Genomic DNA, 12,831 nt, shown 5'->3' with positions numbered 1-12,831 from the left:
ATTATGAAGATTATTCAAGTAAAGACCTCCTAAATGAGTGCGTTTCTAAAATTTTTTTGCGAAAAATAAAATATTCAGTTTCTTTCACTCAATATCCCTCAAAGGGTTCAACCCACGGTTGAAGACCCTTCAGTTTAAAAATGATTATATAAAAAAATATGATTCTCAGGGGCCGCCGGCACACCGACCTTTTCTACCATTTACCTTTCCTATTTTTTAAAAATGAAAAATATCATCCTGAAAATCAGAGTTATGTACACAAAAAAATACACAGGTCCCAGAAATATGGTTTATCTAGGAGAAAAATTAAAGCATAGCGAGAGAGACTGAAAATATATTGAAATTAATAGTCACACCAGTAGTTCTAAATGTTTAAATGAAAAAAAATCATGTATGAATTGAAAATTTAAAATAAACTTTATCAAGAGGTGAAGAAGGAATGATATTTAAAATAAAATAGAGTAAAAAAAAGGGTCAAAGATCATTAAGGTTATTTAAGGTCACCAAAGCACCAGATCAGTTCAAGAAATTTTTTTTTACCTGAGGCCGCAGATGGCTTGTATTTCAAGCAAATAAAAACACTAGGCTGTAAATTGAAAATTTTATTATAGAAAATGTAAATGTAAATGGTTTTGAAGGAGAACACTGTTAGAGGGTGTTTCATATTTTTTATCAATAAAATAAATAAAAGAAGATTGGGACGTAACCAAAAGGTTATAGAGAGGGAACCACAAGCTTATATCTTCCTTTTTAGTCACTAAAGCTTGCCCTAAGTGCGTTTCTGAAACTTACTTTTAAAGGAATTCCTGGGAAAAACTCCCGAACCCCATTCCTTAATTTAACGTCATTAAAGAAGGCCTACAATAGCGTATTTGGGATTTCAGTTTCGAAAAACTTCGAGGAGAGTATTTCCGCCGCAATTCACCTAGAAACGTCCCCACCCCATTATTAAAGAGCGTCATAAATCAGTGTCGAAAAAATTTCGGAGGCCCCTTAAGCATCTCCTTCGCATAATATCATAGAAGATTGTCTAAAATTACCTTTTTAGGGCTTCAATCTCAAAAAAAGGGAAGAAAACCCCCAAATCCCCACTTTTCCCATTACATCATGACAGAAGATTTTTTTGACCTATTCCCAAAAATTTAATTAAAACCACAAATTTAAATCTAAACACCACACACCAAGCAATTTTTGTAACTGGCCATAGTTATTTCCTTATCAATCTACTTCGTTTCCGAATCTATAGCATCGAAAAATTTCAAAGAAAGTCTCCCCCCTCCCTCCCCCTTCGTCATCATCAGTAAAGCACGTCAGAAATCCCGTTTTTAATGCTTTAATTTTGAAAAAATTCCAAGGAGAACCTCGCCATAACTCCTCCTCCTAAAATCATAGAAGGTCGGTAAAAGTTTCGTTTTTGGAACTTAACTTTTGAATAACTGTCGGTGTCCTAGTTTTTATCAAAAAAAAAAAAAAGCTTACAGTTACCTTTTCACGATTTCAATTCAAAAAAAAAAACTCTTGGTGGATGTTGCTCGAATCTCTCCTTTCCCTAGCATCACCCAAAATCTTTTAAAACTGCGCTTTCAGAGCTAATATTTTAAACTCTTCCCGGACCCCATCTTCCTAACATAATTGAAGATAATATATGAATGCAAGTTCGGAGTTTCACTTCCAAAAAATTGCCGAAGAGGACTCTTGAACCTCCGCTCCACCTAACATCAATAGAGATCATCTAAAATTGCGTTTTTAGGACTATACAATTTGAAAAAAATTCCGGGGGAGAGACCCTAGAACCTTATATTTCTGACTCAATGTTAAACTTACAATTAGGTTTCTAATGCTAATGTTTAACAACTTCCATATGCAAGAAAATTAATCTACTCCCTATCTCTCTCTGTATTGGTACATGTGTTTGAAAAAATTAAGGGTTCGCACACACCCCTCGCCTCCCTAATAACCTCATTCTAACTGAAGTAATGTTAGAGGATATTATTACGGAAATAATCAATACAGCACCAGGCAACTTAAAAGTACTTCAATAGATTATTACAATCACCTTTCTTTTTACACACAAAGGTTTAGCTTATCGTGTATCAATTGTTTACCATTAAAACACGGAAAAGAATCTCATCTGTTAAATTTGTTTAAAGGAAAGTAACTATTTTTTTTGAATAATTTCCTCATATTTAAGTGATTTCGTTTCCCAATCATTTTTGTAAAAATTAGTATCTATAGAAGCTACGGGGCCGCGACATCCCTTTATGCCAGGGCCGATTTCTTTAACCAATCCGCCACTGCACACGTGGAACGTAATGTTTTACCTTTTCTTTAATTTTATGAATCACCGCAAGGTAGAGTATTCGAGTGCTGGAGTTGCGAATTAGCAACATCTCATTGTGTGGAGCATTTGGAACCTCAAACCCTGATATTCATGCTTTCATGTACACACGTGCAATTAAAATGCATACAGAGGTGTAAAAATTATTAGAATAATTGTGAAAATTACAGTTAACTCTTGCTATGTAAAGGAAATTATTCTTTACTTTTAAAATATTGATACATTTAGTGCTGAGTGTGAATTCCCCTGTTTTTTTTTATTAAAGATTTGAAGCGTCTTGTCATATTTTTTTATAAGTTTTTGGCAATTTATTTTTATTTCCTCGCCATGGTGCCAAATTTGGATGAGTCCTTCTCTCAGACAATTCTTGTGTGTGAAGTTCGATTTCTTTAACTTTTTCTTCACAATGGTTCAAATATTCTTTATTGGGATCATATCTGGACTGTTTCCATGCTGTGGAAGTGTTTTTATGTTTTTTTCATTTGAAACTTTGGTCACAGAGCTCCATCATCCACGAATATGAAGTTATCATTTAGAAAAAGATCTTTTAATTTTGAAACCTTTGCTCAAGCACCTTTTCATGCTGATACTAAGTCATAATACCTTCAACATCCAGAACCGTTCTTTTGTGCGTTTACTTTTTTCGATTCTTCTTTATTATGTTCTTTCTTTGAAATTTTTGAAGAGTGATTTGTAACATGAAACGATTAGAAGCACAGTGCGGAGTTCCGCACGGCTCGACTAGTATTTTCATAGTTAAAAATAAGGGTTAATGGATTTCATATGCAATTTTATTTCAAGTTTTTATATTTTTTAACCAGATTAGCTGTATTAATTAATTTTTTATTAATAATAACTTCATATAAAAAAAGCACCACCATATTCCCTAGGTTAATGGATTCCACATGCAATTTTATTTTTAAAAAACATTTATTTTTTTAATGCGATTAGCTTTATTAATTAACTTTATGTTGTCGCACTTTCATGTATGTTTTTATTGTAGTTAAAATATCACTTTATTTAAATTAAAAACAGTAAATAATTACGATAATTTTAAATTTCAGATCCGTAGTGAAGAACAAGAAAAATACTCCATGCCGAAGAATTTAAAACTTCTAGCAACCCCAATGACATATTTTTACTGCCATAAAGTTTATATTATAATTGGTGGTCTTGGTGGTTTTGGTATCGAGCTTACTAAGTGGCTTACAAGGAGAGGAGCCAGAAATATCATACTCACGTCAAGGTATGGAGCAAGAACATCTTATCACAAATTATGCCTCAAACGGTGGAAGAATAAAGGCTTTAATGTATCTGTCTCCACTTTGAATGCATCTGTAAAGGAAGAGGCAAAATTGCTGTTACAAGAAGCAGTAAAAATGGGACCAATTGCTGGAATTTTCAATTTGGCTATGGTAAGTTTTCCAAGCTATTGTGTTACTTAAAAATAATTAATTACTGTGAGCACTGTATGGAAGTGAGTATGAAAAATATGAGGACCGCATTCTGTAAATTGTTTTGAACTCAGGAAAATTTGTAGATTACGATTCTGGATGTTGCCAGGAGGCTTGTTGGTCCATTAATTTTTTTATACCCCACCCCCTTATTTACTAAGTAAATGAATCGAGCAAACTCATCTGAACCATTTTAGTGATTGTCCTAGTTTCAATGTACCGTTGTTTCTTAAAATTTAAGATATTTAAAGCTAGGTAATTTAAAATTTAAAAAAATTAAAAAAATAAATAAAAACTAAAAGAAAAATAAGTATGATTTCTCTTCCTTGCAATGTAACTTTACTCTCTGAAAATGAACGCTAATGATTTCGATTTTTTCCAATCCATTCTAAGTCCAAATTCTGCTATGTGAATTTAGAATTTAAAAAAAATTGTGTATTTTATCAAAAAATTTTATTAAAGTTTAAGGTTTGTTCAATGCTATGTAAAAGTTAATAATAAAGTAGATTCAAAGTAAAGGGAACTAGTATTGTGTTTGAAGTATGTTTGTGATAAAGTTGCCAAATACATTTTTTTTTTTTGGTGTCTAATCAAACTTGGATTTCTGCATGTATGAGGAAAAAGACTCTTTAAGTGCCTATAATTGTTCCACTTAAACAAACTTTCCCTGAGGCTATATTGGATCCTTGAAAACAAATGTAAGTTTTGGTTAAAATTTTGATGAATTGAAATGACTTATGTATTGATTACTGAAGAATTCTAAACAACAAAAAAGTTTCATATAATTTGAACAACGGCAACCCGTGTCGACTTGCGCCTAAAAGTGTAAACCAACACTGTGCACTAGAATTAAAAAAAAAATATCTTTTTGGAAGTTTGAAACTTCATATTGATAAAACGTTTCCTCTTGAGCCCCACATGTACCACAAAAATAATTATCCATATCAAAAAATATTTGGGCGTATAGCAGGAGGCCTAAAATTTAATTTTCTTCAAAAAATTGATTTTTTTTCTATATATTTTTTAAAAAATGTAAGGTAAATTTTAAGAACTTATCAAGCTGAAAAATATAAACAGTAAAGTCGATAATTAGCGTTAAATAGCAATTTTTGTTCTCTTGCTACATTTAAGTCTCCCACGTGATACTCAAAATATGGATTTTTTAAATTTTAAGTTAAATTTGTCATTTTAAAAATATTATTTTTTTTAATTATCATTTGCAAATGTTGATTTGAAAATGAGTTCACTAATAATTTTTAAACTTGATATTTTACTTAAATGTATTTCTAATTTTTTAACTGGTAAATCAAAAAAAAAAATTTGTTTTGAAGAAAATTATAAAATTATAAATTTTAGGCCTTCTGCTGGACACCTAAATATTTTTTAATTTGGATAAATATTTTTGTGGAGCTATGGGGGCAATATTTTATCAACATGAAATATTGAACTTCCAAACGAAACACGGGTTGCCGTTGTTTAAATTATATGAAACTATTTTTACAATTATTTTGACAGGGAAAATATAAGAGGGGGGTGTGCGATTTGATAAATCGACTTTTTTTTGGGGGGGGGGGGGGAGACACCCTACTAAAATGTATATACACTTACCTTTAACGGTTCCCCCAATTGATTTTATCGAGAAAATTTTGTGGAAAAAAAATTCATTTTTTTATGCAAAAACCATTAAATGTTTTCTGATCTATATGCAAATATATTATCATTCAATAACTTGCAATTATCAGTGATAGAACGTAGATAAGGAAAGATAGAGAAGGAAATTGCATCAGAACTTAAGTTTAAGAAATGTTTAATTTTGTCACTTTTTGCTGAAAATTTAATTAAAACTTCCTGAAAAGTTGAAGAAACTCAATTTTTCAACTTTTCCGGATCGGAAATAAACTTCTTCGGAAAAAAAACGGGTTTTTTCCGTTTGTTTCGGAAAATTTCCGTTTTTTTTTCTTTTTTTTTTCGAACTGTTTTCATCTCTACTCCAGTCACAACTAAATTGGTTACTGGACTCGCTGAGATCACTTTAGGATGAACCTTCTGACATTACTGTGCCATTGTGTGCTTCTGAAAAGTTTAAAATCAGTGAAACTTTCCCGTGAACTTACTGCAATCGTTGACTTCAGAATGCAAATTACAGTGTCCCCCCCCCCCCAAGCGATGGCTCAGCCTTCAAGTGTTACGGAGTACCCTTCCAAAATAAAAGCCATCAAAAAAAAAAAAAGAAAGAAAGAAAGAAAACAAAAGCCCTTGAAAAAAGCTGATTTAAAAATTCCAATGACGCAATCTGCGAAATGGACGCCCCCCCCCCCCCCTCCCCACCAGCGCACCCCAGATAATTAGCATTTTTGTCTATTAGAGTTTATTAGTTTACTATTAAAAAGCGTGGTTTCTGCGATTTTTGAGAATTTTTTTTTTAAGTAATACATTTTTTTTTTTCAAAAAGGAATATTTTGTTTCCCCCTTCCCCCCAAACATGACTCGCAAAATGCTGGGACTTTTTAACCCTTCTTGATGGTAGGATAAACCCTTTTTTTATGTTTGGGTTTGGCTATTTTTTGGCCCAATTTAACTGTAATATTCTCCCATGTCACTTTTATATCAAAAGAGGAGAAATTATACATTGAATCAAATTTAACTACAACTAGCCCGTTGATGCAAATAATAATAAAATAAGTTTGAAAGCCATGCAATAACAAGATAAGGAAGCCTTAATAGAGTTATGACTTTTATGGCAATACAATACCACAAAAATATGTCTATTTCGTACTTATTCTATTTAAAAAAAAATTATTGTTTCATTGCAATATGCTAAATATTTATCCATATTTCAAAACTCCAACATGTCTCGAAAGAAGAGTGTTTCCCCAGTTTTGCCGATACGAAATCCCTCCCCCCCTCTCGTTTTCCATTTCAATCATACCTTTTGATGTATTAAAGGGGGGTTGCAAATTTTCTAAAACATACAGGAAAGAAGCAGTTGTACTCTTGATAGACAAAGGCTGTAGTGAAAGTATTCCATCCCCATCAAATACTAAAACAATAAGATATTAATTTCAGTCAGTTTACTAATGCATAATCTTTTAAATCATTCTATCTCAGTCCCAAACAAATACACGGTAGATGTCACTAATGTGTTACTGCGTGTGAAGACGACATGAATTATATATACCTTGGAACCGGCAATATCTCATACCAAAATCAAACGATAACAATCATTCATATCCTCCCAGAAAAATTAGATTCCTTCAAAGTTTACTTATTCAAAAAAATATGTATCTCACTATTCCCACTAAGTGGGGAAGCAGTGAGACAAAATTGTATTTTTTTTGTTTTTATTTATTTTATTGTTTGTTATTGTTTGCAGTTTTTTTCTAAATCCATTTTTAGAATAATTATACAGTAACAAATATTGTACCATTTTAAAGACATTGATTATTATGTATTTAGTAATAAAAAACGCATTTGAATTTTTGTGTCTCACTACCCACTCGTCCACTATATTATTTCTCATACACATAACTTTAATATTACTTGTAGCTTCATTTTAATTAAACGTACGCGTTTATTTCCCTTTAATGCAGCGATTCCCAAAGTGTGTTCCACGGAACCCGAAGGTTCCGCCGAATGATGAAAAGGGTTCCGCCATGAGTTAGTCTTTGCATAAATTTATTACTTTCCACAGTCAATTCTGACAAAAGAAACTTTCAAGGATAGAAAATGTTGCTACAAGTTGAAGTAGCAAGCGTAATTGTTTCATCAGTATGCCAACATAAAAAAAAAAATACTTCATTTGTAAATCACCCCTAGGTTCTAAAAGATGGTTTTCTGCAAACACAGACGACAGATGACTTTAAAAAAGTTTGTTTACCAAAGGCTGTTACAACTCGTAACTTGGATGAATTGTCGAGGAGTATGTGTCCTTCTCTTGACTATTTTGTTTGCTTTTCATCAATTGTCAGTGGGAAAGGAAATGCTGGACAAACAAACTATGGTTTTGCAAATTCAGTTATGGAAAGAATTTGTGAACACAGGAAGAGATCAGGACTGCATGGTATATTTTATTTTGTTATTTTAGTAATTATTTGTAATAACACTCATCTTCCATTGCGTAATTATGTTTATTACTTTGTGTTGTCTACTTAACTGAACTCTCAGGAAAAGAAACTGAATCGAACTGAACTAAACAAATTCTGTCATTAAACCTGATGTACACTTTGTTTCTCGCGCTTCTTTTCTTTCTCACGCCGCTCTCTGAGAAATCGAATTATGTATTAATATTATTATTGCTACTGAACTGTGTTGGGCCCACAATGACTTAGGGTGTGATTAGATTCAAGGGAAAGAGGCATTTATTGTGACATTTTCTATTGCCCCTAAACTTAGTCTATAGACTTTGGTATATTTTAAGTACCCAAATAACTGAAGCAAACTGTACTTCTGTACACATAAATACAATTGCACCTATTAAGCTTCTTAAGTTTTAATTTCTCAAAAACGCCGTCAATTTCACGAAACCAAGTACTGCCGTATTGGAGCAATCCATACAATGAGTTATTCAATTTACAGACAAAATTTAGATTTCATGGATAGACAAACCCTTTAGGTTTTCTCATAAATCTCCTCTTTTTTAAATCCGCATATAGATACGCATTGCAAACATCTACTTGGAAATGGACCCAATGTAGCTTATACACAAAAATTGAAAACAAAGCCTTAAACAAAGGAAAGGAAATAACTGGAGAAAACACATGCGAAAAGTATCCCCCCCCCCCTCATACCTGAGGGTTACCTAAATTACCAGTCTGGCCTTAAAGCGCATTATTTCATTCTGCTCATTTGTTTTTAAATCAAAAAAAAAAAAAAAACATCTATACACTTTTTTCTTTCTATAAAATTTTCAGGCAGTGGAAACAACTCCTAAACGTTTCTTTCTTACACCTGAATTTCTTGACCCACTGCGTTTTGCCAATCTTCATTTTTTGGCGTTCTCACACTTTGTTTCAAATTCGAAGGAATTGCAACTTCGGAAATGTTAACTTCTTCAATTATCCCCCCTTATCTTCATCAGAATCTGATACTTTTCTCGAATTATCATCACAAGTGAAATCAAAATACACTGCTCAAAACAATTAGGGGAGCAAGCAAAAAAGTGAAGAAAATCGCTCGATACAACCACCTTTTGGCATACAATGAATAGTACACGCGTATCAATGCGCAATATAGAAAAATGTCGTAAAAAATATGGAATTAAGATTTTAATCCTTAAAAATCTGGAAAAAACATGAAAAGATGATTTGGGGGCAACAATTTGGTTACTTGTAAACGATAAAAAAAAAGGTACTGTTTAGACATGATGCATGAGTTTTAATAGGGCGTGTGGTCTTCTCGAACAGCAAAGACTGCTGCACATCTGTTTGCCATGATGGATGGATGCGATGAGGTTATCGATCTGTCTCTGGGGAATACTGTTTCACTCATCAAGAAGTGCAATCTCAAAGTCTCAAACAGTAACAGGCGACCTTGGTCGCGCAGCAATGCGTCGTCCGAGCATGTCCTAAACATGATCGATCGGATTCAGATCAGGAGAGCACGCTGGCCATTCCATACGCTGTATCGTTTCAGATTCAAGCATGTTCTCCACCAGACGAGCTCTAGACGGTAAGGCATGATCATCCTGGAAAACAAAGGAATCTCCAATGGCTCCAGCGTAAGGGATGACATGAGGTCCAGTATCTCGTCTGCATACATTCGACCCGTCAAAATGCCATTCTGAGTGCTATGCAGGTCCTTACGTCCGCCTGTGATGATTCCAACACATACCAACCATCCAGCTCCTCGGTTTTGTGACCTTTCACGAACGAATGTGGGGTTATTTTAAGTGCCCCAGTCTCTGCACACCAGAACACATTGCTTATCACACTCCAGATTGAATCGGGACTCGTTTGTAAACAGCTCTTGACTCCAACCATGTTGCTCCCAATCTCAATGTTCAGCAGCCCATCTTCTTCGACCCGCACGGTAGCGTGGGGTCAACGGAATGAAGACAATTGGTCTACGTTCATAGAGCCCTCCCTCGTGAAGCCGATTACGTACTGTTTGGGTTGACACCCTTCGTCCTGTAGCGAAGCGCAACTGTCTTTGCAGCTGTGTAGCATTCTGTGTTCTGTTTCGACGGGCTGTTAACCGTATATACCGGACATTAGTTGTTGTAGTGGAGCATGGCCTTTCCCTGGTCGACGTCTAACATTTCCTGTTTCTTGGAATCGATTCCACAGCCTTGGAACAACACTTCTGGTGACTCCTACAGCGTCCGCAACACTACGTTGTGTTTGCCTGGATTGCAGTCTGCCTATGCCATGTCCGCCATGCCATGGATTCTAGTAAATCACGTTGTTGAGACATTCTCCGGACAACATCCGGATTTCTGCCCTTATATCCTTTTTCTGGTTTTTGACGTCATGATCTTTGATTTGCATATAAAGTTTTCTTCCTCCTTTCTTAATAGGCTTTAAATTATGGATTATTCATTTTATGTTACTTAATGGTATACATTTTTGCTTAAGTTTGTTAAAACTATGTGCTCCCCTAATTGTTTTGAGCAGTGTATTTTGGGTGATATTCAATGTTATTTTCAGAACAATAAAACTCGGCTTCGCAGTTGAACGCATTCGGACTTGAGAACCGTCGCGTCGATAGAATAATACATATCCCTGCATTCTCTAGTTTGCCTCGGTGTTTCTTTAATCCATTTAATTTCACTTCATGGTATTTTATGATTTTCAGGATATTCTTCGATTTTTCTTCTACTTCAGATTTACTCAGGGGTGAAATAAAACTGTATTCCTCTGTTTCCCGTTCCTTTTTTTTTTTTTTTTTTTTTTGCCCAAAATTTATTTAAATCGCATTTAACATTCAATGTTTCTGTCACTTTGCGATTTTCAGATTCCCAAATTCTATTACCATTCTTTATGAAACGCATATCCTACCATGACTCCCTGCTTACCTCGCATATCCAATTTGTTTATTTTCTGTTTTGGAAGTCCAATATATGAAATACAGCCAAGAACACGTAAGTGTTTAATAAATGGCTTTTTAACCCCAAATAGCTCAAAAAAGGTTTTGGCTTTTCCTTTTAAAACCGCTCTATTCCGTAAGTAATGGAAGCACATGCATGGAAGCACTGCTTCGGCTCAAAACTGCTGAGGCAAACCCGATTCGTTTAAGGTATGTGCCTACCACAAAATCCTCGTTTTGGTGAAAATATTCGATTTTTTTTTTTTTCCCCATTGGATAGGATATTCCTTTAGGATTCCAAAAATGTTTTACTTTAGCTTTTGCGATTGTTAGAACTTGAGTTATGACCCCAAACATGCAGCGGAAGTGAAATTTCCGTAACCGGAAGTGAGCATTTAAAGAGCCACAAAAATGTAAACAATACATTATAACAGCTGTTCTTCCTACTTCAAGCACTATTACGGCTCAATTTCTTTCTTTTTTTAATGTTGAATTAAGTTTATTTTTGTTTTAATATACTTTTAAATATTTGGCAAGTTTTTTTTAGCGTTTTAAGTTGGCAATACTTTGCATGCCCAAGCATTGCTTTCGTTTTGTTTACCATCTCGCTAGCTCTACTTCTTCTCTTAAATTTATACTTATTTCTGATACTTTTTAGTTCGATTATAGTGATTTGTTTTATAGTTAAGCTTGCTTTGATTATAAATCATTTCGTGATGCCGAAAGCAAGATCCAAGAAGAGTAAAAAGCGCCGATTTCGGGGAAATCAGCACACAGTTTCTGAAGCCGTAGTAGACATAAATGTCTCAACAGCTAGTTCATCAAAATTGAATATTTCTGAAGGCAGTGACGATGATATGCAACGTCAAAATATGAAAGAAGTAAGCGGTAACAGGATTATTGATATTAATACTCTTATTTATGTCTTTTCAATTCTGAGTTGCCCAAAATGCTATGATACTGGACTGAAACTGTCTGAAGATTCAAAATTAGGCCTTTGCTCCAATTTTTCATTAGTTTGTGACTGCGGCTTCGTCACTGGATTTTCTTCTGTTCCCAGAGAAACTAAAACAATCAGCCTTAATATATTATTAGTACTTGCATTAAGGTTGATTGGGAGAGGATTTAATGCAAGTAAGAAACTTTTGACGACTTTAAAATCACCATTCCTTTCCAAGGCAACCTTCCGAAAAAATGAACTGAAACTCTTTGAAGCTGTGAAATATGCATCGGAAGAAAATATGCAATTGTCATCAAAAGAAGTTAAAGATCTGAAAGATAGCAGTACTTGCGGCGTGTCTGTAGGTGGAACATGGCAGAGACGGGGACATATGTCTCTAAATGGTTGTGTCTCTGCAATTTCGATTAATTCGGGTAAGGTGTTGGACATTGAAGTTATGTCGCAATACTGCAAAATGTGCAGCAGTGGAAAGAGCTGTAATGACCATTTTTGCTCAAATTACACTGGATCATCTGATAACATGGAAACCATAGGAGCATATAGAATTTTCGAACGATCCGCTGCAACGAGGAATCTTGAATACAATGAATATTACGGAGACGGCGATTCAAAAGCATTCAATAAAGTAAAAGACATTTATGGAGAAAATTCGGTAATAAAACTGGAATGTATAGGACATATTCAAAAGCGAGTAGGCTCTCGATTACGAAAATTGAAAAAGAAAACTTCTGGTCTCGGTGGAAAAGGCAAATTAACGGATAACTTTATTGATAAATTACAGAACTATTACGGTATTGCTATTCGCAGCAATGTAGGAAATTTAGAGAAAATGCAATCAGCAGTCATTGCTGCATTTTTTCATTGCTGCTCTAGCAATGACAAACCAATGCATCGGCAGTGTCCCGAAGGACCAGAAAGTTGGTGCAAGTTTCAGCGTGCCGCGCATCTTGGGAAGAATCTCACAGAAAAGTCACCGGGGCTCCCTGAGAAAATTATAAATATAATCAAACCAATTTACATATAACTTTGTGACGAGAAGTTACTAAAAAAGTGCT

General features: G+C 34.2%; 1 protein-coding gene across 1 annotated transcript in view; it reads left to right on the top strand.

The window, feature by feature from the left end:
* Positions 1-12,831, top strand: part of LOC129226734 (fatty acid synthase-like) — a 271,075-nt gene that overhangs the window by 212,585 nt on the left and 45,659 nt on the right. Inside the window, exons 21-22 of the mRNA XM_054861363.1 lie at positions 3,403-3,753; positions 7,609-7,852. Of these exons, the coding sequence (XP_054717338.1) occupies positions 3,403-3,753; positions 7,609-7,852 (595 nt within the window). The remainder of the gene's footprint in view (positions 1-3,402; positions 3,754-7,608; positions 7,853-12,831) is intronic.

The sequence above is a fragment of the Uloborus diversus genome, chromosome 7, assembly GCF_026930045.1.
Source record: "Uloborus diversus isolate 005 chromosome 7, Udiv.v.3.1, whole genome shotgun sequence".
In the NCBI taxonomy this organism is placed as follows: domain Eukaryota; kingdom Metazoa; phylum Arthropoda; class Arachnida; order Araneae; family Uloboridae; genus Uloborus; species Uloborus diversus.
This window is presented reverse-complemented; position numbering and strand designations above follow the sequence as displayed.